Source organism: Hippopotamus amphibius, chromosome 11, assembly GCF_030028045.1.
Source record: "Hippopotamus amphibius kiboko isolate mHipAmp2 chromosome 11, mHipAmp2.hap2, whole genome shotgun sequence".
NCBI lineage: Eukaryota > Metazoa > Chordata > Mammalia > Artiodactyla > Hippopotamidae > Hippopotamus > Hippopotamus amphibius.
Window position 1 is genome coordinate 45,574,087 of NC_080196.1, and position 27,064 is coordinate 45,601,150.

A 27,064-nucleotide genomic window follows, 5' to 3' on the forward strand; every position below is an offset into this window, starting at 1 on the left:
AATGTACGATCTTCCTATACTACCTGTTCTGAATATATTCTCCCTCATTAGTGTAATAAATTTGTAAATTTTCTAAAAAATTAAAAAAGAATATTTATTGAGTTTTAGACCTTCTCATGGTACTTGGTGTTTTTTTCTTTTAATAAATAGCTAGAGTATTTGTTTTCTGGTTTATTTACAGTAAGTGTTCTTAACCTTTACTTGGGTAGCCAACTTTTTGAGAATCTGAAGAAATCTAGACTCGTCTAGAAAAATGGACATAATCTTTTTCACATAAATGGATGGAATTTGTGGTCCCCAAAAATCTCATTGCTGAATTCCCCCCCCCCACCCAGTTTTGTGAACTTCAGAATAAAAACTCCTGGTACATAATAACAATATTTCAATAATGACATTAACATACAGGTATCCCTGGAGCTCCTTTTTTTCCTAGTGGTCCTGGAGGCCCAATTTCTCCCTAAAAATCAAATAGAGATCAAGATTGAAGTTGTAAATTATTAATTCATCTTTAGAAATTTCCTACCAAAGCATTATGGAATGAAAACTCAATACCAATCAACCCAGCATGTCTGCCTTTTCTTCCTCTACTACAAGACAGAAGCAATGCAAGGTAAAAAATCAGGAATCTAACACCTTAATGACCTGGGCCTAGGGTCTGTGGAATTACTAAGGGAAATATTTTCATTAGGAAATCAGGAATGGTACTGTTATTCTTTCAGAGGAAGACCTAGCAATTCACACAAAGTTGGTGAGGTGAGACAACAGAAGGAAAAAAATCAAGTGAAAAAAATTTCTTATTTATCATAATTGAAGAGCTACGGTAGTAAGCACAAATTAAGAAAAATTAGGACACAGTATAACAGCATTTAGACTTTAAATTTGGGGATTGTGGCTGACCTAATGTTCCAAGGAATTCTCTGATTCCAGACAAAAACCCTGGAAAGAACATCCTCTTTGAGAAGCAGGGGAAGTCTTAAAAGATCCTTCATTTTAATAAAATATACTCTGGGTTAGGATTGCAATTATGAGGATTTGGAAGCGAGCAGAAACTGCGCCAGAGGTAGAGCTGCAGGAATCAAGTGGGCTGGAGGTGTCTGAGGGGACATGCTTAGCTTTTAGGAAACTGAACACTGGGCCAGCCACAGGGAGAGGGCAGGAGTCTTTAATACCTACAATGGCTCAGGACTCTCAAAGGGCACTGAAATGGTACCCAGGGCTACCAGCAGGAGGCTTTCCATGCCCCAGTTAGGCTGACAGGACACCCACTAACTAAGATGAAGCAATGAGCTCCTCATCAACAGTTAAGACAGGAGAGGCAGAAGCCACCAGACTGAGCGTCAAGAAGAATAACAATGAACCACAGCTGTTAGTATGGCTAGAAACAGAATTTAGAACTATATGTGAAATCTTCACAAATGGAAGAACGGAATCATGAAAGACTATTAGGACTGAAGACAGAGCAAGAGACTATCAAGAATAGAAAGATGTTATAACACAGGCAACTATATTTAATATCTTATAATAACTTATAAGGGAAAAGAATCTGAAAAAAATATGTGTGTGTGTGTATATCTGAATCACTTTGCTGTACACCTGAAACTAACACAGTGTTGTAAATCTTCAATTAAAAAAAGAATAAAAAAAGTTATTAAAATCTGAAATTCTGGAAATGAAAAATATGATTAGATTTTTTTAAAAAATCAATTAATTGTTTAAACAGCAGATTAGACAATGGAAGAATAAATAGACTGGAAAATATATCCAAAAAATTTAACCAGAATTTAAGAATCAAGGATATGAAAGTAAGCAATTTAGAGATGTAGAGGACAAAATTAGAATGAATAAAATATGTCTAATTAGAATTCCAGAAGGAGGGAACAGCAGAGGATGAAGAGAGGTAACATGGAGATTAACAGCTCATGTCTACCAGAGGTAATGGAAATAATTCCACAGAGCCACAAAGCAAACTAAATTCCCTCCCAGATGAATAAAGAGAAATCCATATCTAGATACATCATGGGGAGTTTTAAGAACACTAAAAACAAATAAAATACCGAAAAGAATCCCAAAAGAAGGAACAGATCATGTACAAAAGAATGATGATTAGAACAAGAGAAGATTTTTCATAGCTAACCATGGAAGCCAGGAGATGACAGTAGAAAATCTTCAGTGTATCAAGAAGAAATAATCATCAACCGTGAATTACATACCCTACAAAATCCTCTCTCAAAAAACAACAGTAAAATAAAGATATTGGTAATTAAATAAAAACTGATAGTTTATAACCAAGATATTCGTACTACAGGAATTTCTAAACATATAGTTCAGGAAGTAGTAAAATTATCCCAAAAGGATGGTCTAAGGGCACAAGATATAAAGCAATCAAGTAAAATAGAAAGCACATACATAAATCCAAATTTATACTATCTGTATAAGACAACAACAAAAACTAATTGCAAGGTCAAAATAATAGCTACTGAAATTATATCATTTTTGCACTATTACCTGTTGCCATGAATATGGTAAAATGTATTCTATGTGAAGAGACATCACTACTTTGCCCTTTTCATAATCAGATTCCAGGCCCAAATCTTTCAACTTTCATTAGTACTTACTTTTTGTCCCATTAATCCTTGGTTTCCAGGAAATCCTGGGATTCCCTAAAAAGAAATAAAGTGGATTTTTAATTTACAAAATTTAGATGGTATCAATAAAGAAGAAAAGGCCACAACTGGAGTTTTAACTTGTACAGCATGCAAATCATCAAACATATCTCTTAACTATATGAAACCACTACTAATATTAATCAGATTTTGGAAAAGAAAAAATTTATGAGATTTAATATTTTAGGAACATCTACTGATATTTAAAGTTCTAAATACAGGCTTTAAAAAAAAAAGAAGCTATGAGAATATTAACCTTGGCTTGTTTATTCAGACCAATGTAAGTGATAAAATAAGAAAGATATATCATTTGAACACTTTCTTATGTTACTTATAATGATTAATGCAAAAAAACTGTTAAATCATAGGAGTTCAGATTCAGTACAACAGTTCGAAAGGCCCTCACAGTCTCACAACCATAACTGAAAACTAATGAAACTAAATAATTTCCTCCAAACTGAGCCTTGAAACACCCAGGAACCTAATTCCTTGTATGAGACACAGCAATCTTTCTTCTAATGATTCTGTTGCTGATAAAATCGTGGAGCACATGCAGACCATTTTGCAGCGAGACAAAAAGAAAGAAATAAAGAGAACTCTTTCACACGGCTCAATCCCAATGTATGAATTTTCTAGCAAGATTCAGAGAAAATTAATGCTAATTGCCTGAATTTGAGAATAATGTGAGCACATTTAATAACAGGAAAGCAGTTCTATTGTCATTCAATGCATTTTCCAAAATGATCATTTATCACCCCAAACAAACAGTGATGGTACTAATTAATTTTTATTTCATATTCATTTTTTCTTAGTTCCTATTTTGATGACACTTTGATTGAAATAATAATATTTGTTTTTATATATATATGTATTGACTTGGCAGAAAAGGGAATTTGAAAGGCAGGTAAAATGGTCCACCAGTATTTCTTTGAAGCCCTCTGCATCTTCAGGACTTTCAAAGAACAGAAGTGGTCCTCAGTATATCAGGGCAATGAGATCAATTATCTTCTACTACAGGGAGACTCTGCCATTGTTTTAATTTTCACATCTTGACTATTAATACAATACTGGTCCATGTGGTAGCCACAATTATGGTACAAGATACAGCACAAATTCTAGTTTTAAGATCCAAAGTTAAATCATAAATTAGAATTCAGTTTGATCCTATTTGGCTCAATTCAGTTTGCCTTGGTACTACCTCCTTTGCAGTGAAAACTTGTATGAGAGCAATGACCACCAACAAGGGACTAGCATACTGGTTGCTTTATAAACATACTAACTAGAGAATAACATAGAATCATATAAAAATTTAAATAACATCATAAAACATGAGCACAGTGTACCCTATCAGCACTCTAAACATAAAGCAAGAGTAACTAATTGAATTATGAGAATAAAGAAAATGGAGTGATATGAATGGTATCCTTTCTAAGGCAGAAAATGCATAGTTTCAACACAAGCAATTTAAAGTCAATATTAATCAAAATAAAGGCTTCCATTTCAATAGACCAAGACTTACCATGAAACCACCCAGAACCAATTCCCATTCAAATACACACACAAACTCACCATATTGATTAAGTTCTGAATTTAAATGAAATTCAAATAAAATCTGTCTGTAAAATCTTATCAGATGCAAGGTGGGCAAACATTGCTCTGCAGCTGTGTCGATGCCAAGTCGCCTGGCCCCAAGAATTCCTAAAGAGATCCTGCAACTGCCCCAATACTGTCAGACCTGAGAAGCTGAATTTTGTGCTGCACAGAACCTTTGTTACTTAAGGTTTCACCCCTATTCAAGTCTCTATGCTCTTAGACAATTTATATTAGTAGGAATTAGTTACTCCTGTTTCTGCAGCCAATCCCACAGTCAGCAAAGCTATATTCTCACTGTGGGGGAAAACAAAATTATGCCCAAGCAGCGCCCTTGTCCCCAGGAGGTCTTGAGAGTCCCCACTCAACCCAGGTCACTCCTTAGATTTGATCTAATACCTCTTATGTGAATAATTCTAATTCTGAGCATGGTCTGCATTAGGACATAGCCACAAACCTTACATTATTTCAACATATCAGATATTGAGAGTATTTAGGGGATTTCAGATCAGGAAAAAAAATAGATTCCTTTTCCTATTGCTTGCCTTCATAAGTTAGTAAAATATGAATACATGTCATAGATATGAAAAGAAGTCATAATATCTTCTAGGTCCAACTATACCAAGAATTATTTACTTTACAAATACCAAGCAAAAGATACATAAAACTAATAATATTAAAAAATAAAATGTAAAACTGATTTAGAATAGCAATTCTTGGCAAAACTAATATAATACCATGAGCATGCATGGAATAAAAACTGTTGAGAGAGAGGTTCACCAGAAGAACTGAAATCACTTGGAGCTATATTAGTTAATAAAATTCTCCTAGACAATATTTCCCTGGGCTCCCAATATGTTCACTGAAATTAACTAAACTTTGCCAATTTTACATTAGTAGAAATATTATTCAAAACCATTTGAAGGTTACCAGTTTGTTGATCCAAAAGTATTTAGTAACAATTACTTCATTGGGTAAATGTTTTTCCAAGCAAACTTATTTTATATTTCATTTTCAGCCTGTGTGGTTTTGGGTTCAGGCAACTGTGAACTGTATAAGTAAAGACAGAAGCAAGAATTTTATTTGGTGAGAATAAAGGGGCATCTTTCCTCCACTTCTGTGATTTCAGTTTGGGTTTGAGGAAGAGCAGAAAATCAAATGGAAAATCCTGTGTAATGCTGTGGTGAAAGAATGTTGACATGAAAAAATGTTCTAGAAGCTTCTCTGTAACCATTAAACCATTGCTATATAATGAAAAAAGTCATTAAAAATAGAAATGCATAATTTAGAGGAAAGGGTTTGGCCCCTATTTCCTACAGACCACTTTATAATGAAGGAAATGTGTCCATGATGCATTACTTTAAAAAGATAGGATATCACTTTATACTTTTCCACATGCAATGGAATGATTTTCTCCTGAAATTAGAGCATTTTGGGTCAAATCTGCTGTAAAGTCTTGCAATAATTTCAATGTATGAAAAATGAATCTAATCAATCATATTTTTAAATCAAAAATTTCAACCTTTCTACACAGTTGTAGAGATATTTGATATACAGTTGTCAAAATATTATAACCATATTATGCTTTCTTCTATTATATCAAGAAGTGATTTGATATAATAGGAGATGCAATGAATACAAAACACATATGTTGCATTTGTTACATTCACTGCATTTCTAAAGATGCAATGAATACAAAACACATATGTTGAAAGTATCATTCTTATTAGCTACAAAGATTACAATGATTATTAATCAAGAGCATAGTAGAGGCAGTTAAAAGTTTAGATGCTGGAGTCAGCTAGCCAATTATCTCGTGCTGATCGACTCCAGGACAGTGATTTAAACTGACATCTCAGTTCCCCATCTTATACATGGGGAAGAATAACAGAACTTGGTTCTAGAGTTGGTACATTATAGGAACTAGCTCTCGCAAGCACTTAGCTTAGTGCTGGGACTAAAATGAACAAATTTTCATGACTTTTCATAACTCCTTCCTGAACTTTGAAAGTCACAAAATAGATGAAGTCAATTCTTTCCCATGTTTCAAAATGTGTCCTCCTCCATTTTGAGGATTCTTTTTTTTAATGTCTTTCCACCTTGTCTTTGTCTAACTCATTTCCCCAAGTTTACACTGTGTTCAAGATGACTCAGGCAATCTAAGGCTTCCCACTAGGGGGTGCCAACAGGTTTGCATTGCCCCTCATTCATTGACTTTGCCTTTTCATGTTTGGCTGACTTTGATTATAGAAAATTCTACAATGGGGTTCCAGATCAAGATGGAAGATTAGGAAGATCCTGAGCTCACCTCCTCTCACGGACACACCAAAACCACAACTACATATGGAACAAGCATCTCTGAGAACAACCTGAAGACTAGCAGGCAGACCTTCTCCAACTAAGAACAAAAAGAAAAGGCCATATGTTGAGGGGCAGAGCAGCAGTCTAGTTAGAACCCACATCCCCAGTGTAAAGACCCACAAGCAGGAGGGGTGTCACAGCTGGAGAGGAGCCCCTGGGGAGTGAGGGATGTGAGCCCCATGTCAGGCTTCCCAGCCTGAGGCCCTGCACTGGAAAGATGAACCCCATAATGTCTGGCTTTGAAAGCCAGCAGGGTTACACTCACTCTAAATTCCAGCACAGATGCAGCAGCTTAAAAAGTACCTGGGTCATAGGAGAAGGAGATTCACTGACTAATTTTAGGGCAGGTGCTGGAGGGACAGGGATCTGGTAGAACTTACTCTAGAGACAGAAGCGCTGACAGGCATCATTCCTTTCTTACTCTCCTCTTACCTAGGTGGCCTGGTGGTGGTGGGCCCCACTTCTATCATTCTCTACCAACCTACCTAACACTATGCATCCCAGCCCAGCATTCCCCAGAGGCCCTGCCCAGCCTGGCTCCTTTAAAGGAGCTCCTGTCTCATCCTACCCAGCAGACTGCCCCAGCATCCCTCCAAAGCATCCCTGCTTCAGGGGGCCAGCCCTGCACACCAGGGTGCCTGCAGCAATCGTAGCCCAATCACAATAAGAAGGCACATGTGACCCACACAGGGGATACACTAGGAGCACCTGGCTCTGGTGAACAGAGGGGGCTGAACCGTTGGGCCCCACAGGACATCTTGTACATAAGACCACTCTTTCAAGACTGGGAGATGTGGCTGTTCTACCTAATATATAGAAACAGACATAGAGATTGAGGCAAAATGAAGAGATGAAGGAATACCTTCTACATGAAAGAACAAGACAAAACCTCAGAAAAAGAACTAAATGAAATGGAGATAAGCAATTTACCAGATAAAGAGTTCAAAGTAACAGTCTTAAAGATGCTCACTGGCTCTGCAGAAGAATGACTGAACTCAGTGAGAACTTCAATAAAGAGATATAAAATATAAAAAAGAACCAATCAGAACTGAAGAATACAATAACTGAAATGAAAAATACACTAGAGGGAATCAAAAGCAGATTAGAGGATGCAGAAGGATGGATCAGTGATCAAGAAGACAAGGTAGTGGAAATCACTCAATAAGAACAGCAAAAAGAAAAAAACAAGCAAAAAAATGAGGATAGTTTAAGGGATCTTTGGGACAACATTACGCATACTAGCATTTGCATTACAGGGGTTCCAGAAGGAGAAGAGAGAGAGAAGGGGATATAGAATTATATTAAAAAAAAATAATGGCTGAAAATTTCCCTAACCTGGTGAAGGAAAGAGACATCGAAGTCCAACAAACACAGAGTTACAAACAAGATAAATCCAAAGACACATTATAATTAAAATGTCAAAAATTAAAGAGAGCATTGTAAAAGCAGCAAAAGAAAAGCAAATAATTACGTACAAGAGGAACTCCATAAGACTATCAGCTGATTTTACAACAGAAGCTTTACAGGTCAGAAGGGACTGGCACAATATATTCAAAATACTGAAAGGAAAAAACTTACTACCAAGAATATTCTACACTGCCAGGTTATCATTCAGAAATGAAGGTGAGAAAAGGGTTTTTCAGACAAATGAAAGCTAAAGGAGTTCATCACCACTAAACCAACCTGACGAGAAATGCTAAAGGGACTTCTTTAAATAGAAAAAAAAGAGGTTATCACTAGAAACAAGAAAATTATGAAAGAAAAAAAAACTCACTGTTAAAGGCAAACATATAGTAAAGGTAGTGGATCAACCAACTATAAAGCTAGTATGAAATGTAAATACAAAAGCAGTGAAATAATAATATCTAAAATAGTTAAGTGATACACAAAATAAAAAGATGTAAAATATGACATCAAAAACATGAAACATGGTGGGGGGAATAAAAATGTAGTGCTTTTTGAATCTGCTCCAACTTAAGCAACTATCAACTTTAAAACAGACGGCTATATCCATAGGTTGTTATATATGAACCTCATGGTAAATACAAATCAAAAACCTCCAAGAGATACACAAAAAAATAAAGAGAAATACAAACATAACACTAAAGAAAGCCATCAAATCAAAAGGAAAGAGACGAGAAGAAAGAGAGAAGAACTACTAAAACAACCTGAAAACGATTAACCAAATGGCAATAAGTATGCCTATCAATAATTACTTTAAATGAAATTGAGTTATTTGCAGTGAGGTGGATGGACCTAGAGTCTGTCATACAGAGTGAAGTGAGCCAGAAAGAGAAAAACAAATACCATATGCTAAAACATATATACGGAACCTTAAAAAATGGTACTGATGAACCCAGTGCAAGGCAAGAATAAAGATGCAGATGTAAAGAATGGAGCTGAGGACATGGCGGGTGGGAGGATGGGGGGGAGGGGAAGCTGGGATGAAGTGACAGAGTAGCTTTGATATATATACATTACCAAATGTAAAATAGCTAGTGGGAAGCTGCTGCATAACACAGGGAGATCAACTCCATGATTGGTGATGACTTAGAGGGGTGGGATAGAGAGGGTGGGAAGAAGTCACAGGAGGGAGGGGATGTGGGGATATATGCATAAATACAGCTGATTCACTCTGTTGTACAGCAGAAACTGGCACAATAGTGTAAAGCAATTATATTCCAATAAAGAGCTTAAAAAATAAAATAATTAATTTAAAAAAATGTAAATGAACTAATATTCCTATCAAAAGACACAAAGTGGCTGAATGGATTTAAAAAAAAACAAGACCCATTTATTTGCTACCCACAAGAGACTCACTTTAGATCTTAAAGACACACAGAGACTAAAAGTGAAGAGATAGAACAAAAAAAATTCCATGCACATGCAAACAAAGAGAAAGCTAGGGTACCAATACTTAGACAAAATAGAAGACTGTTAAAAGTAAGACTGTAATAAGAGACAAACAAGGGCATTGCATAATGATAAAGGGATCAACCCAATAAAAAGGATATAACATTTGTAAACATTTATACACTCAAATTAGGAGCACCTAAACACATAAAGCAAATACTAATAGACATGAAGGGAAATATTGACAGTAAAACAATAACAGTAGGGGACTTTAATATCCCACTTATATCAATGAGTAGATCATCCAGATAGAAAATAGTAAGGAAATTTTGCCCTCAATCAACACATTAGACCAAATGAGCCAAATATATACGGAATATTGCACTTCAAAACAACAGAATACACATTCTTTTCAAGTACACATAGAACATTCTCCAGGATAGATCACGTTAGGCCACAAGTCTCAATAAATTTAAGACAACAAATCATATTAAGCATCTTTTGCAACAACAATGGTATGGAACTAAAGATCAATTACAAGAGGAAAACTGGGAAAAACACAAACATATGGAGGCTAAATAACATGCTGGTAAACAACCAATGGATTAACAAAGAAATCAAAGAGGAAATCAAAAAATACCTGCAGTTAAATGAGAAATGGAAACACAACATTCCAAAATCTATGGGATGCAGCAAAAGCAGTTCTAAGAGGGAAGTTTATAGCGATACCAGCCTACCTCAGGAAATAAGAAAAATCTCGAATAAACAATCTAACCTTACATCTAAAGGAACTAAAAAAAGAACAAAGAAATCCCAATATTAGTAGAAAGAAGGAAATAATAAAGATTAGAGCAGAAATAAATAAAATATAGACAGCAAAAACAGTAGAAAAGATCAATAAAACTAAGAGCTCATTCTTTGAAAAGATCAACAAAATTGAATCTTTAGCCAGAATCAGCAAGAAAAAAAAAGAGAGAGAAAGAATCCAAATAAATAAGATCATAAATGAAAAAAAAAGTTAGAACTGACACAATGGAAATACAAGGATCATAAGAGATTACTACACACATTTATATGCCAAAAAATTGGACAACCGAGAAGAAATGGATAAAAACTTACAAACATACAGTCTTCTAAGACTGAATCAGAAATAAATAGAAAATATGAACAGACCACTCACTAGCAATGATATTGAATCAGTAACCCCAAAACTCCCAACAAACAAGAGTTCAGGACAAGAAGTCTTCACAGGTGAATTCTACAAAACATGTAAAGAAGAGTTAATACCTATCCTTCTGAAACTATCCCAAAGAAATTGAAGAGGAAGAAATATCTCCAAACTTATTCCAGAAGGACAGCATTACCCTGATACCAAAAGCAGATAAAAACACTTAAAAAAAGAAAATTATAGGCCATTATTTCTGATGAACATAGGTGCAAAAATCCTCAACAAAATATTAGTAGACTGAATTCACCAATATATTAAAAGGATCACACACCATGATCAAGTGGGATTTATCCCTGGGATACAGGATGCTTCAATATCTGCAAATCAATCAATGTGATACACCACATGAACAAAACAAAGGATAAGAATCATGTGATCATCTCAGTAGCTGCAGAAAAAGCATTTGACAAAATCCCACATTTTTTGTGATAAAAACTCTCTACAAAGTGGTTATAGAGGGAACATATCTTAACATAAGAAAGGCCATATATGACAAAACCCACAGGTAATATCATACTCAAAGTGAAAAGCTAAAAGCTTTTCCTGTAAGATCAGGAAGAAGACAAGGATGCCCAATCCCTCCACTTTTTTTCAATATCGTACTGGAATTCCAATTAGGTAAGAAAAAGACATTAAAGTATCCAAATTAGAAGAGAAGTAAAACTGTCACTATTTGCAGGTGACATACTATATAGAAAACCCTAAATCTCCACTGCAGGAAAAAAATAGCATTGCAGAAAAAAAATTGCAGAAAAACAATTGAAAAACAATTGCAGATGACATACGATATATAGAAAACCCTAAATCTCCATTGAAAAACTCATCAATGAATTCAATAAAGTTGCAGGATACAAAATTACTATACAGTTACCTTGAGGAACACAGGCTTAAACTGCACAGGTACACTTATATGAAGATTTTTTTCAGTAGTAAGTATTACATGATCTGCAGTTGGCCGAATCCAAGGATGCAGAACTCGGATATGGATACAACAGAACTGAGTATGTGGAGGGCCAACTAAAAGTTATATGCAGATTTGTGACTGCATAGAGTGTTGGTGCTTCTAATTCCTTCATTATTTAATGGTCAACTGTACAGAAATCTGTTGCCTTTCTTTACACTAATAATGAACTAGCAGAAACAGAAATTAAGAAAACAATCCCATTTACAATTGCATCAAAAATAATAACATACTTAGGAATAATTGTAATCAAGGAAGTGAAAGACCTGTACTCTGGAAACTGTAAGGCATTAGGGAAGTAAATTGAAGATGACATAAATAAATGGAAAGATACACCATGTTCATGGATTAGAAGAATAAATATTGTTAAAATGTCCATACTATCCAAAGAAATCTATAGATTCAATGGAATCTTTAAGAAAATACCAAAAAGCATTTTTCACAGAACTGAAACAAATAATCCTAAAATTTACAGGGAACTACAAAGAGCCAAAACAATCTTCGTAAAGAAGAACAAAGCTGGAGGTATCCTGCTCCCTGATTTCAAACTATAATAGAAAGCTATGGTATTGTGTGCTACTGGCACAAAAACAGACCCATAGATCAGTGGAACAGAACAGAGAGCCCAGAAATAAACCCACACTTACACAGTCAATTAATTTACAACTAAGAAGCCAAGAATATAGTGGGGAAAAGAAAGCCGCCTCAATAATTGATGTTTCAAAAATTGTACAACTACATGCAAAATAATCAAACTGGACTACTTCCTTATACCATAAATTCAAAATGGATTAAAGCCTTAAATGTAAGACCTGAAACTATAAAACTCCTAGAAGAAAACAAAGGCAATAGGCTCTTTCGCATTGGTCTTAGCAAAAAAAAATTTTTTTTTTGGATCTGTTTCCTCAAGTAAGGGCAACAGAAGCAAAAATAAACAAATTAGACTATATCAAACTAAAAAGCTTTTGCACAGAGGGAAACCATCAACAAAATAAAAATGTCACCTACTGAATGGGAGAAGATATTTGCAAATTACATATCTGATAAGGGGTTAATATCCAAAATATACAAAGAACTCATACAACTCAACCTCAAGAAAGCAAATAATCAAATTGAAAAACTGGAAGAGGAACTGAATAGACATGTTTCCAAGAAGACCAACAGACACATGAAAAGATGTTCAACATCACTAAACAACAGAGAAATGCAAATCAAAATCAATGAGATATCACTTCACACCTGTCAGAATGGCTATTACCTAAAAGACAAAGATAACAACTGTTGGTGAGGATGTGGAGAAAAGGGAACCTTTGTACACTGTTGGTGGGAACGTAAATTGCTGCACCTACCATGGAGAACAGTATGGAGTTTCCTCAAAAAACTAAAAATAGATTACCATATGAATGGTAAAAATAGAATACCTGCAATTCCATTTCTGGGTATTTATCCAAAGAAAACAAAAACACTAATTTGAAAAGATATATGCAGCCCTATGTTCACAGCAGCATTATTTACAATCAGCCAAGATGTAGAAGCAACCTAAGTGCCCATCAATAGATGAATGGATAAAGAAGTTGTAGCATGTTTATACAAAGGAATATTACTCAGCTACAAGCAAAGAATGGGATCTTGCCATTTGCAACAACATGGGTGGACCTGGAGAAGATTATGCAAAAGTGAAATGTCAGACAAAGACAAATATTATATGACTTCACTTCTACTTAGAATCTTAAAACAAATGAACAAACTAAACAAAACAAAAAGTCTCATAGAGACAGAGAAGAAAGCAGTGGTCAGTAGAGGGGAGAGGTGGAGTCCTGAGCAAAATAGGTGAAGGGGATTAAGGGGTCCAAACTTTGAGTTATAAAATAAATAAACCACAGGGATGTGGCAATGTATTGTACAGCACAGGGAATACAGCCAATAATGTTATAGTAACTTGGCATGGTGACACATGGTTACTAGACTTATTCTGGTTATCAACTCATAATGTACATAAATGTCTAATAGTGATATAGTACAGTGATACTGTATACCTGAAACTAATGTAATATTCCATGTCAACTATATGTCATTTTTTAAAGGGGAAAAAACACTACAATGACTTTTGCTTTTTAAACATTTAAAGTATATTTCACTACTATTTTTTCAGAAAGAAATAAGGCTAAAAGCGTCAAACATGTTAGCATTTGAAGTCCACAATGTTTACTAATTTTTTTAAAATTCCACACTGACAGATCATCATGAATGATGTACAAAAGATTATTTTGTGGTAAGATTAAAGGGAAGTAATTCACAATCATAGCTGCCAAACCTAAAAGAAACCAATATAAAAGTACTTGCAATAAACCCTTAATAAGGAAATTACCAGTTTTACTACTCCCTTTAATAATTTAATACAATTTTACTACTCCCTTTCATCTTTAAGGGAAAAAAAGTAATCTAAGTAGAAATGGGTGCATTTATGCTCCTCAACCTACAGACCCGGACTCACATGAGACTGGACCCAAATTACCCAAAGATAAATAATTTCAATAGAAAATGCCTTGGTAAATATATTTGATCTACTTGTGTTTATAGACACCAGAAAATACCACCGGTTTGACATAATAAGTTACAGAAGGAGACCAGGACTGTCATAGGAAGGAAGACTATCTGAGAGCCCATGCAAAGTTGCTTCATGTTACCTGCATTTCTCTTCTGCACCTAAAGTCATCTCCACGTTCTTTTTTTTTTCTTTTAAAATTTTTATTGGAGTATAGTTGATTTACAATGTTGTGTTAATTTCAGGTGTACAGGAAAGTGAATCGGTTATACATGTATATATATCCATTCTTTTTCAGATTCTTTTCCCATTTAGGTTATTACAGAATATTGAGTAGAGTTCCCTGTGCTATACAGTAGGTCCTTATTAGTTATATATTTTATATATAGCAGTGTATAAATGTTAATCCCAATCTCCTAATTTTTTAAAAGCCAAGAAGATATTCTAATCAATTTTGCTGTTATAAAAGTATCATTTTTTCAAGAAAAGAAAAAAATAAAGATGTTTAGCAAATTAAAATAACATAACTGAAAACCTAGAGGATGTGGGAAGAGGACTGAGACAGCCAGGGACAGAATCTGCACTGCCACACCGTGGGAAAGTCACATAACTGCCCTGAACCCCCAAATCTGGGGAAGTAACCTGCCCTTCTACCAAGATCATGCACATGACGTACATTAGTGAGTTAAAGGAACATATGCATGTAGATGTATATAAAACTGAAAACTAATTCCACTTGAAAGAAAAAGATCCAAAATCATACCAGAGTTGTTCTAAAGTGATCTCTGATCCTCTGAAACCCTAAAAAAGTGCAGACTATACTTTTCGGTCCATGGAATGTTACTCTATAAATCAAGACAAATTGTGGTGAATCTCTCCTTAAGGAGAAAACTGAAAATGGGTGTTTCAAAGATCTTTCTGGCTGACTCAGTGGCTAAGTAGAGGCTGTTCACCACTTTTCAGAGACGTCTGAAAATTGTATTGCTTTTTGCAATTTCACATATAAGTCATCAAACAAAAACATTTGAAAACACCAAATCAAAGGTGAAGCTAGTCTAATGAAGAAAACATAAATTTTTAACCTTAGTTAATTTATAAGGTAAGAAGTAAATAACCAGTTATTTGAAAATTGTATCTAATTTGCTATCTTCTATGTTTCTTAATTATAACCTCATATTTTTGAGATATTATGTCTATACTGTTACATCTAAGTCACTGTATTTTTCATTATGTAACGCAGTTCATTGTGAATCTTTTTGTTTATATAATGCATATTTCCACTTTTCCTATTGAAAAATAATGAGATGATAGATTAATTAACAGTTACTAAAGAAAAAAAAATTTAAGGAAATCACATTACTTTTCTCTTAACCCATGACAAATTACTACAACGCACATTTATTATCTTACAGTTTTGTAGGTCCCAAGCCCAGCACAGAGCTAAATTCAAGGAGTCGGCAAAGCTGCATGGCTTTCTGGAGTCTCTGGGAAGAATCCATTTCCTGTCCATTCAGGTTACTGGCAGAATTTAATTCCTTGCAGTTGAAGGGACCGAAATCTCTGTTTTCTCGATGGCTGCAAGCAGAGCGCCATTCCCAGCTTCTGGAGGCCTCCACATCCCTCCATCTTCAACATCAGCAACAGCCAATCAGGTCCTTCTCAAGTTGTATGTTTCTGACTCATTCCTCATTCACCTTCTTCCACTTTTAATTATTCATGAATAGTTTGGGCCCTTAGATAATCGAAGATAATATCCTCATCTCAAGGTCATTAACTTTAATTATATCTGCACAGTTCATTTACCATATAGGGTAACATATTTATATGCTCCAGGGCTCCAGGGATTATGATATGGATATCTTGTGGGGGGGTCATTATTTTCCCTACCACAGAAATATTATCTGATATCCTAGGATCACATAATTTCCATGTTATTTAAACTTATCCAGGGCATTAAAAAAGATGGAGCTCATTGAAATCCAAATTATGAGGCCATCATAACCCCAATAACAAAACCAGTCAAGAATAATACCTAAAAAAGAAATCTACAAACTAATTTGTTAATACAAATGCAAATGGATTTACTATAATGTTAGGAAATCAAATAGAGCAGCACATGAGACAAAGTAAAGCATGATTAAACAGGGCTTGTTTCAGGATGCAATGAGTGTTCAACATTAAGAAATATATCCAATTAATACATTGTGTTCATGCAAGTTACTGTATTAATAGCTTAGAGGAAGAACAATACACAATCTTCTCAAAAGATACTAAAAATGCATTTTGTAAAACTTATCATACATTATTTAGTAAAAACTTTCTAGCATTAGAATTTTGTAAACCTGAATCTGAGTCAATCAGAAACCACTTGTAAACATCATACTTGATTAAACACTAGACATTCACTTGCAGGAATACATCCTTCCCAAAAATACTGCATAAATTTTTTATGCAATAAAACCTTAACCCTAACCTTAAAAGAAGAAAAATTTGGGGGCTGATTGCAGCCTCAGACAGGGAAAACAAACATAACATCAATAGGAAAGGTTAGATGAAATGGCTCCATGCTACAAACAAAATGAGATTGATTTTATATTCTCTTTTATAACCAGATACAGTAGAATGTCCATAATATTGTGAATTTAAAGTTTCAATGGACACAATTTTTATTTTAAAAATGTGTGTTTTGCTTAAGTATTTTTAAAAAATGTTTCAAATTTACTTCTAATCTTTTTTCATTGTATATACAAAGAAAAAGTTTAGGAAGAATCTCTTTGAGTAACAGTTACCGTCTTTGGGGAAGGGACTAATATTTGGGTAAGTGAAGGCAGGTTTTCAAACTAACAACACAACTTCTTTATTTTTTGCCCATTTAAGAGCAGTTAAATAAATAAGAATGTATAATAAATAATATAAATAATGAATAAAAAGAATAAATATAACTGACAAAATATAATTAAAATATACAATAAATAATAGTTAACCTGTGAAGTTTTTATATTTCAAAAAATTCTCAGAAAAAATTCTAAAATTTTTTTCTCACGCTTGAGTCATCCAAGAAACTACAGTATTGTAAAACATCAGTCCTTCAAGTTTTTTATGGCTGTAGCTATTATTTGCTTACCAAAAAAATAACAAAAAATCCTAAAACAACAAGCAAGAAATACACTGCAAACTGGAAGCCTCTTAACATGACACAAGCTTGTGACCTCACAGAGTAGTAACACACTTGCTTAGTTTTCATGCTCTGGGAGGTTATTTCCATGGACAGTTTTTCACACAGTTGCTAAGGATACACTGTTAGACAAAGGCATCGATATTTCTTAGGAAAGGACAACACTGTGTTTAAGAAGCAATTTCTTTGATAAAAAGGCTAGGAATTTGGCATTTGACAAGATTAGGCTTAGCAGGGAGCATGCCCCATTTCCCTACAGTAAGAGCAGTTAACTTTTCCAAAATAAAAATGTTAATATACCAGATATAAAGATTGTTTTATCTTTACATACTACAGGCATCTTTAAAGTAAATTTCCAGGAAAACTGATAGCCTAAAAATTTCATGTAAAATTGAAGATATAATAAAACAAATTTAAATGACTGAATTTCCTATCTTTGTAAGGTTTTATCTCTCTTCATATAAACAAGTTTAGTCACATTCAATTGCATATAGATGCATCTTTGTTGTACAAGACAGAATTGTGATTTCATCAAAAATTAATAAAGTATTATAAATATACCAAGAGAACTGAATCTATTCGGAAATATAATTTCTTAGTCTTGTTTATGGCAATATTAAAGTTTATTTAGCCAGAGGAAGGCATTAAAGCACATATGACCTAAAAGGATAATAAGATGTCATGATTCCATTTTCCTCTACCAATGTCACTAAAAAGTTCTCCTCAAGTAGGTGACTTCTGTCTTTGTACTACCTCCACACCCCTCTTTTTTGATCACTCTGTAACATAGCTTCTATTTCACTAGCTATCAAACTTTACATCAGACCCACACAGGGAAGCCATAAACGATGCAATTTCCTGGGATTCAGCCCCTGATTCTGACTCATTAGGATGGGGATGGGCCCAGGAAAATGAATTTTAATAGCTGCCTCTGGTGATTCTGGCTAAGGTTCTCTGGATCACAGAGCTCTCTCTATTTTTTTTTAAGACTCTTGAAAATTATTTGTGTTGAGGGTTAAGCTGGGATGGTTATCAAGAAGTTTTCTTATTTGATTTATAATTTTCTACCAGTTGAATTTTCATATAATCCATGTAAGCCTCTGGTTAAAAACTACTACAGATCATTTCCCTATCAGTCTTTAAACCTTTATCAAAAATCTTAATACTTTGCTTTTCATGATTAACCTCACTTGTCTTTAATGGCTTTTAAGAGTCTTAAACCACTGTAGGATTTTGATATACACCTCTGTATAGTAAGTTTCTTGAGTGAATTTTCTATTTCCCCAACTGGAGAATAAATGTCCCATCCAAAACCACGTGGTACAATGTTGTACATTCTATGATTGCTCAGCAAATATTAGCACTTGACTACACACCTCAATAAGAATCTGCAACAATTTTAAAACTCTCTACTGGGGGTTTCAATCCATTTTTGAGATATATTCTTCAGAAGTTCTTCACATTTCACCTAAATCCACCAATTAAGCGCCTTCTTTTAATGTAGAAAGCAGAAAGGAAGAAAATTCTATCACAACAAAGAAATTCCTCATAGTTCTTAGAACAAATAAGTCATCATTAAACTCCTTTACCCTGGTTTAATTTTAATTTTAGTTCATCAAATTACTCTTTATACTTCATTTGCAAAAAATATTTTCATTGAAAAAGCCTACTTCCTATGTTTTAATTAAGTTACTAAAGGAAATTTATATTCTAATAACTTGTGTTGATAACTTCCATGGGATTAAATTCATTGTGAACCATTAGAGTCGTACAGGACTTCTGGAATGTATTCATAAATACTAGTCTACTCAGGATTAATATAATCTTTTGTTAAAATATACCAAGCTTTTTTTCTGCAACCCCCAAAGTGTGTATCTTTGACAAAAGCATTTCAAAGCCATAATCTTTCAAAGAAACAAAATTAAAGCTGAGCAACACACTTAACTATGACTTAACTATTTCTATTTCAAACAACGGAACACTTCAGTATTCAAAGTTACAAAAATCATTTTATAAACTAAGTATCTAGAACTATTGGCAATCAGTTACCTAATTATTATTAGTATTATGCTACCCTGATTCTCAAAAATGAAAATGCATTTTGATATAAACAAAAATTTTCAAGTGCTTTCTCAGAAATCCCTCATCTGTGTGTTTACATCCCTTAAACACACCCAGAATATCACTGATTTTCTGGTGCCAACTTTCAAAGGCATCAAACATTTGTGTAATGTTCAGTGTGGTACACACTCAAGCATTTTGAAAATATTTTTTAAACAAAAACCAAGAAAGAGATCTTTAGAATGAGACAATCTAGTTACCAAAGGTGCATTCATTCAATTCATATAAAAATACAGTTTCCACACTCATGAAAGTAGATGGAATGAAAAACTTTCTCATTTCATCTACTAACATAGCCATCTATATAGCTCATGAACCAAGTATTAAAAGAAAATATGCCTTGTCTTGAACAACACTGAATTCTGTATTTTCATGCTTTGAAAATGGAGAACGTATTTGGACTAATTCAAGAATATCATAAAATGACCTTATACCAAAGGTTTTTAGTGAGAGTATGCAAAAAACCACCCCTGGCCCTCATATGACTACAGAATATAATTTTAAAGTCAAAGTCCTAAACGCTTGAAATCTAGACTCGATATCTCATGCCAGTGGTGGTGTAAGTTTCCTCTCACCCACTCTCTTCAAAACAGAGATGGGCATCATCAGTCCCCACGGCAGCCGGCGGGAACACAGAGCCCCTGGAAGCAACAACGATGTTCTGTTGACTCGGAAGGTATGTCACTCGTTCTGAGAATTAATCACGCATCATTACACATGCTCCATTGAATGAATTCCTCTTATCATTTCAGGGGTCAATAAAGCCTCTTTCAAATTACAGAGAAATGAATAAAGAAGAAGATTCATGTGAGTATTCTTTCAATGCTTATTAATGGTCTTACAATGATCATAGTTAAAAAGATTTCTTCAGAGTAACAGTAAGGAAAATGATCAGTACCATGGGCACAGAGCTTCTAAATTTAAAATCCACGATGTTGCTTTATAAAGTCGTTCGATGGTGGTCTAGTTTTACTATGTCAATAAAATCATTCACAACAGAAAAGAAACAGATCCATAAGTAAACCTAGTGGGATCTGATTAATTTGTAAGCATAATGGGCCACAGTTTCTTAGCAGGGTTAAAGAAAAAGATATAATGTTTTTGCAGTCATGCCCATGCCAATTCCATGCTTTGGGAGGCCAAAAAGTTGTAGATATTGCTTACAAACGTAGTCACTCTTGTAGATAACCTGGACACTTACATTTTTTAATTTAAAATGCATTCTAAGGGTTATCCTCAATCAGGTTTTAAAACATAACCCCGGAACCAGCATTATGACAATAATAAATACAACTGAATTTTCCAAATTTTCTTGGTTGTTAAATGTGGGCTACCTTCACACTAAGTGCCATGTGAAATTCTTAACAGCAGATATCAGGTTAAGGTTCTTTCACTCAACACATACAGAGGATGTGCCCCTCCTGCTTCCTGAAAGAGGAGTGGGAAAAAAAATCTTACAATTATGTACCAACTTTAAAAAGCTTGCCATACAATTGCAATTCAAATAAGAACAACATCACAATTAGTGGGAGTTTTTCCTCTTACTTTCTCCTCAATCTCAATAAAAAATATAGTCTAGTGGGTAAATAACGACACCTCCACGAAGCTAGTATAATGAAGTGGATTATTCCACTTGGGAAACCACCACAGCAATTCAACATTAACTTCCCCCAAGGATTTTACGCCTTTGACCTCTATGAATAAAATGGCATGTCACATAATTGCACCATAGAAAAGGTAATTAAACAAAAGACCTACTTGTCTCTTAAGTAAATGACAACTTGAATGGCCTCAGCAGTTAACACCCACCACAAAGTCAAGCATAAGATGTGGTTTAGCAAGAATTTGAAAGGCATGAGGAAAAGGAAACAAAAGCCTCTATGAGTCATTGTCCTCAAATACAGTACAGTGATCCCCACATCTTCATCCCTGGAAAAATGATACAGCAAAAGTGTCCAGAATAAAATGACTTAGGGCATCCTTAACTAAGAAAGATGGGCTCACCTCTGTAGTTCCAGAAAATGTGGCATCCTTTCTTTCATCTTCGTGGGGCTCCAGGGATCTTGGCTTAAAGAGTAGCACCCAAGTCCTGCCTACAAGCCTGCACCATAAGTCATCGCGCCCCATGCATGATCAGAGAACTAGGGATCTGATGCATCAGATGCCTGAGAAGAAATGCTACACTAAACACAGGACATCACTGGGCTGCGACCAGCACCGAACAGCCATGATGAACAGCAGGGGAAATGATGACAGTTCAGGTAACTTGGTCAACAACCATGGCAAGTAGCTGATCAGCGTGATAATTTGGTCTTAAAGCTGATTTGGTAAAACAATGAATGTGTCCAGTTATTGTTTTTCAGCTATGAGTAAATGTGGCATGCTGCTGCTCCTGCACTGCCCTGACTCCCTGCCCACCTAGCTGCACAAAGTGAAATTGGAATGATTTCCCAAGAAGTTAGGAAAACACATCTCCAACAACAAAAGATTCTTTGAAGCAATCTGATGGTTCTGCACTCCTTGGCACAAAAATGGAAATGCAGTCTGACAAGCTTAATATGTTTGGAAAACAAAGAAACACAGCACAACGCTCAACAGCCAGGCCTTAATTTTTTAATAATGTATTACAAAAATAATAACATGCTCACGGGAGAAAGTAAAACACAGACAAGCAAAAATGGAACATAACAGACATCAAAAAACTACATGGGGGGAAATAAGCAAAGTAACCAAAACATGATTAAACCACACATTTGCCATGTAGATAGAGCCTTCCTTATGCACACATATTCATAGAGTGTTATATTTTTACACTATGGTTTACATACATAATACATTAAGTATCAGACATTTAACGTGTTCCAATTTTGCAATATGATGAACAGTACAGAGAAGACATATGGGCTAAAAGTTACTAAAGAGAATAATACAAAGATGTAGAAAAATATGAAGTGGACAAAGGAAATTCTGCAAAACACGTGAGAGTTTAGCAAAATGGATGAATCAGAAAATAGTAGTGATTGAGGAGTCTCGCTTTTAACCAAATTGTCATTTAAACCTGCTTATCTACTTGCTTTAAGCCCAAATGTTCTTGATCACTACACATGCAACTAAGAGTTTGGTATGTACCAGTATGGACTCACAGGCTTTTTACATAGATTCATTACATAAATGATTGTTAAAGATAAGACTAGATGAGAAGCAGTCTCCCATTGCTGCCGTAAAAATTTATCAGAAACGTGGTAGCTTAAAGCAACAGAATGTTATTCTCTCACAGTTCTGGAGGCCGGAGATCTGTACTCCCCCCCAGGGCTCTGGGGGAGAATGCATCCCTTGCCTTTTCTGCCTTCTGCCAGCATTCCTTGACTTGCAGCCACATCACTCCAATCTCACTGCCTCCTCTGAGAACATCAATTCTGCTTTTAAGGCCTTTCAACTGATTAGATCAGCCTCCCTTCAGATAAATCAGGACAATATCCCCAAGATCCTTAATTCAATCACACCTGCAAAGACCCTATGTTCAAATATGAAAACGTTTATACATTTTAGTTATTAGCATCTGATATCTTGGTGGGGGGAGCACTTTCAACCTACTACACCTAGTAGTCTCAGAAATTCTAAAATTGTCTTGAATCTGACCCACAATTTTTTTTTAAGCTCTTTATTGGCATATAATTGCTTTAAACTCTTGTACCAGTTTATGAGGTACACCAAAGTCAATCAGCTGTATTTATACACATATCCCCATATCCCCTCCCTCCTGCGACTCCCCCCCCCCCACCATCCCCATCCCGGCCCTCCAAGGCATCACCCATCATCGAATTGATCTCCCTTTGTTATACAGCAACTTCCCACTGGCTATCTATTTTACAGTTGGTAGTATATATATGTCTATGCTACTCTCTCACTTCATCCCAGCTTCCCCTTCGCCCCCCTGCCCCCCCAACCCCATGTCCTCTGGTCCATTCTCTGCATCTGCATCCTTAAACTTGTCCTGTCACTGGGTTCATCAGTACCTTTTTTTTTTTTTTTTTTTTTTTTTAGATTCCATGTATATGAGTTAGCATACAATATTTGTTTTTCTCTTTCTGGCTTACTTCACTCTGTATGACAGACTCTAAGTCTATCCTCCTCATGACATATAGCTCCATTTCATTCCTTTTTATGGCTGAGTAATATTCTGTTGTATATATGTGCCACATCTTCTTTATCCATTCATCTGTTGATGGACATTTAGGTTGCTTCCATGTCCTGGCTGTTGTAAATAGTGCTGCAATAAACATTACGGTACATGTGTCTTTTTGGATTATGGTTTTCTTATTGGAACTATATTGGTCCCCATGTTTCCAGGTCTATTCTAAGTATGCAAAGCATAGGCCTCTTATTTAAATGCCTTTGCTATTGTCCCATGTGAAAATATCATAGGATCACCTCTCCAGCTGAAATTAATTCTTCTTGCTCTATTTCTTGTTTATCGTTTGGTCTTCCTCTGCCTCCATTCACGCAGTATGACACTGAGAGTCATCCTTTTTCATGTTACCCATTTCATGTTACACATTCAATTGATCCCTGAGCTCTGCTGATGCTTTTTTAGTTCATTTCAAATCAGTCCCACTCTCCCCCTCCTGACTCTGAATGTTCTTGCCTTAGTTGGAGGTGGAGCTGGCAGGGCTCAGCTGGCCTGCTGCTGGGCTCTGTCCTCCACCTCTGCCCCCCTTTACCCATTCTCTATTCTGCTGTCAAGTGACCTTTCTAAAACTTTCTAAATCTGAACACCTCGCCTCCCTGTGTAAAACCTTTTAATGGCTCCAGTTACTCTCAGATTTAAGTCCAAATAGCAAACACATACAAGGCCCTTCTTGATCTGGCCTCTACCTATCCCTGCAACTTCATCTAGTATTTCTATCCCATCCCCTCCATCTGTCCTAAGCAGTTTGAACTCACGTCAGTTTTTCCAAAGTATCATGATTTCTTTTATTTCTATGTTTTAGAGGCCAAACAACTAGACAACTCCTATTTACACTCCAGAATCTGGCCAAAAGAACATCTTGTTTAAGAATGTATCCTTACACTCTTTAAATAGGTAAATTTTATATGGTAATATGTGAATCATATTTGAACAAATGGTTATTAAAAAAGAAGAATGCATCCTTTTCAATGATGTCCCAAAACTCACTTAGCATCATATACATCTCCTACAACTTTCTAAGCACCCCCCCCAAACCCCACACATCCCTCCATCACATTTATACAGCGTTTTTATCTATTGGCTCATCTGACTCCTTGAGGGCAGGACCAGGACAAATTCATCTTCATTTTCTCCTCAACTGATACAATGTCTGGCACAAAGCAGACAGTAAATGCTTGTTGAATGAATGACTAAAAGATTATAATCCTTAAACACAGTGATACATGGTTGAAATAAATTCTAATAAATCCAGTAAGTGTTAGAACCAAATTTATCACCTGGATTGAAGTTAACTGGGTATCATTTGTCACTTACAAAGTAAATTACCCTAAGGACTAAATTACTCTTAGGATTGACCAATACCAGCCTTTAAATTTCAAAGCATAAGCATGTGCGCATGATTGTACTTTAAAGCAATATAATCATATCCCAATGAAATACATCCTTTGTCCTCAAGTTTGAATTCCAAGAGTTAGTGTTCATATTTATCAGTCTGCATGCAGGAATGAATTACCATCTGGCTCCTATAAGCTGTGCTTAATTAGCTTTAAAGCATTTTTCTAAAAGCATCTGTCCTTCCAACTTAAGTACCACTAATTTTCTTGGCTGGCACATTATAGAACAAATAAAGTAAACATATCCTTTTTAGTGGGGCCAAAGCATTCAGTACAAATACTCAAAACCAGCATCCACACGCAACACAAGAGTCTTCATTTCTCTGCATTACCAAATACATAAACTTTCTTTTTTTTTTCCTGTTTTCAAAGCTTTTTCAAATGGTAAAGATCAATCTTCATGAGATATATTACTAACAAGTTTTCATCAATTGTCAAAATAACAGAATAACATAATGCTATATGTTCTTAATTGGAAGAGAATACAGACCAGAAGAATTATATCCAGATAACACAGGCAAACTTTAGGTACTTAATCTACTAATTACTTTCCTAACAAAGCACATCTTCTGGCACAGCAAACCTGGCTTCCTCTCCACCATTCAGCAGGAAAGACAGAAGAGTCAGAGAAAAAGGAATAAAGGATCATTTCTTGCCTTCTCTGAGCTGATGGGATGGGGTGGGAGAGAGTATGAAGTCTCACTCAGTACTCCCAGTTTTCTATCTGCTGGCTCAGGAGAGACTGCATCTAAACAACCTCCACTATCCCACTGCCATGATTCCTTGTCTCAGCACCTTGCTCGTCTCTTTGTAGAACTTTATAATTTAGACTCACTCATATAAATTTCCTGCCAGCAAAACTCTTCCCAGTAGAAGAGGACTGAATATTTTAACATTTTACAGTATTCCAAAAAGAACTTCTACAACATCCAAGCCTGGAAGTCACTGAACAAGCACAGGGCATCTGGGAGGAGACTTTAAATAGTCAAAGGATTTCATGGCAGGAGAAGAACCTCATCTTTTATAACTGAATCGAGAAGGTACTCACAGGCTCTCCCCGTGATCCATCCTGCCCCGGAGCACCTGGAGGTCCTGCTTCTCCCTTTTAATGATAAAAAGAAACAGAGAAGTGAGAGAGTAGCATTGACATATATACACTACCGAACGTAAAATAGATAGCTGGTGGGAAGCTGCTGCATAACATAGGGAGATCAACATGATGACAGAGGGCTGGGATAGGGAAGGTGGGAAGGAGTCCCAGGAGGGAGGGGATAGGGCTATATATGTATAAATACAGCTGATTCACTTTGTTGTACAGCAAAAACTGGCACAACAGTGTAAAGCAATTATATTCCAATAAAGAGCCTAAAAAAAAAAAGAAATAGAGAATTCCATTTGCAGGTAGGCTCACTAAAATAATAATATGTGACATTACATATTAAAGCACATTAGATACAAACAAAAATAAAAATGACTTCTGGATTTTTTTTTCTTTTTTTTTAATTGAAGTACAGTTGATTTACAATGTTGTGTTAGTTTCAGGTGTACAGCAAGGTGATTCATATATATATATTCATATATTTTTTTTTCAGGTTCTTTTCCATTATAGTTTATTACAAGATATTGAATATAGTTCCTTGTGTTATATCATAGGTCCTTGTTGTCTGAATTATTGATATCAACTTTTCCTGACATCAAATACCTCATTCTGAAATTCATAAGGTGACTATATAAATATGAAACCTACATGACAGCAGATAATTGAGTTGTTATAAAATAACTAGAGTACTTGTATACTCATTCTTATAAGAATAGGATTATTCTTATCGTTAAAGTAAATGTGACTTATCACATTTATATCAGTCTTTTTTCATATTTATTTTTATTTTTACTTTAAAATTTTTCACCCTGTTAGACGTAATGTGACCTTGCCTCTCAGGAGTTGTAACTTAAAATCAAAACAAAACTTTCATTAAGAATGCAG

General features: G+C 35.1%; 1 protein-coding gene across 2 annotated transcripts in view; it reads right to left on the bottom strand.

The window, feature by feature from the left end:
* Positions 1–27,064, bottom strand: part of COL21A1 (collagen type XXI alpha 1 chain) — a 212,329-nt gene that overhangs the window by 18,025 nt on the left and 167,240 nt on the right. For both annotated transcript variants that reach the window (XM_057700407.1, XM_057700406.1), the window contains 3 exons: positions 26,129–26,182; positions 2,616–2,660; positions 404–457 (listed from right to left, as the gene is read on the bottom strand). In XM_057700407.1, coding sequence (XP_057556390.1) covers positions 404–457; positions 2,616–2,660; positions 26,129–26,182 — 153 coding nt within the window. The remainder of the gene's footprint in view (positions 1–403; positions 458–2,615; positions 2,661–26,128; positions 26,183–27,064) is intronic.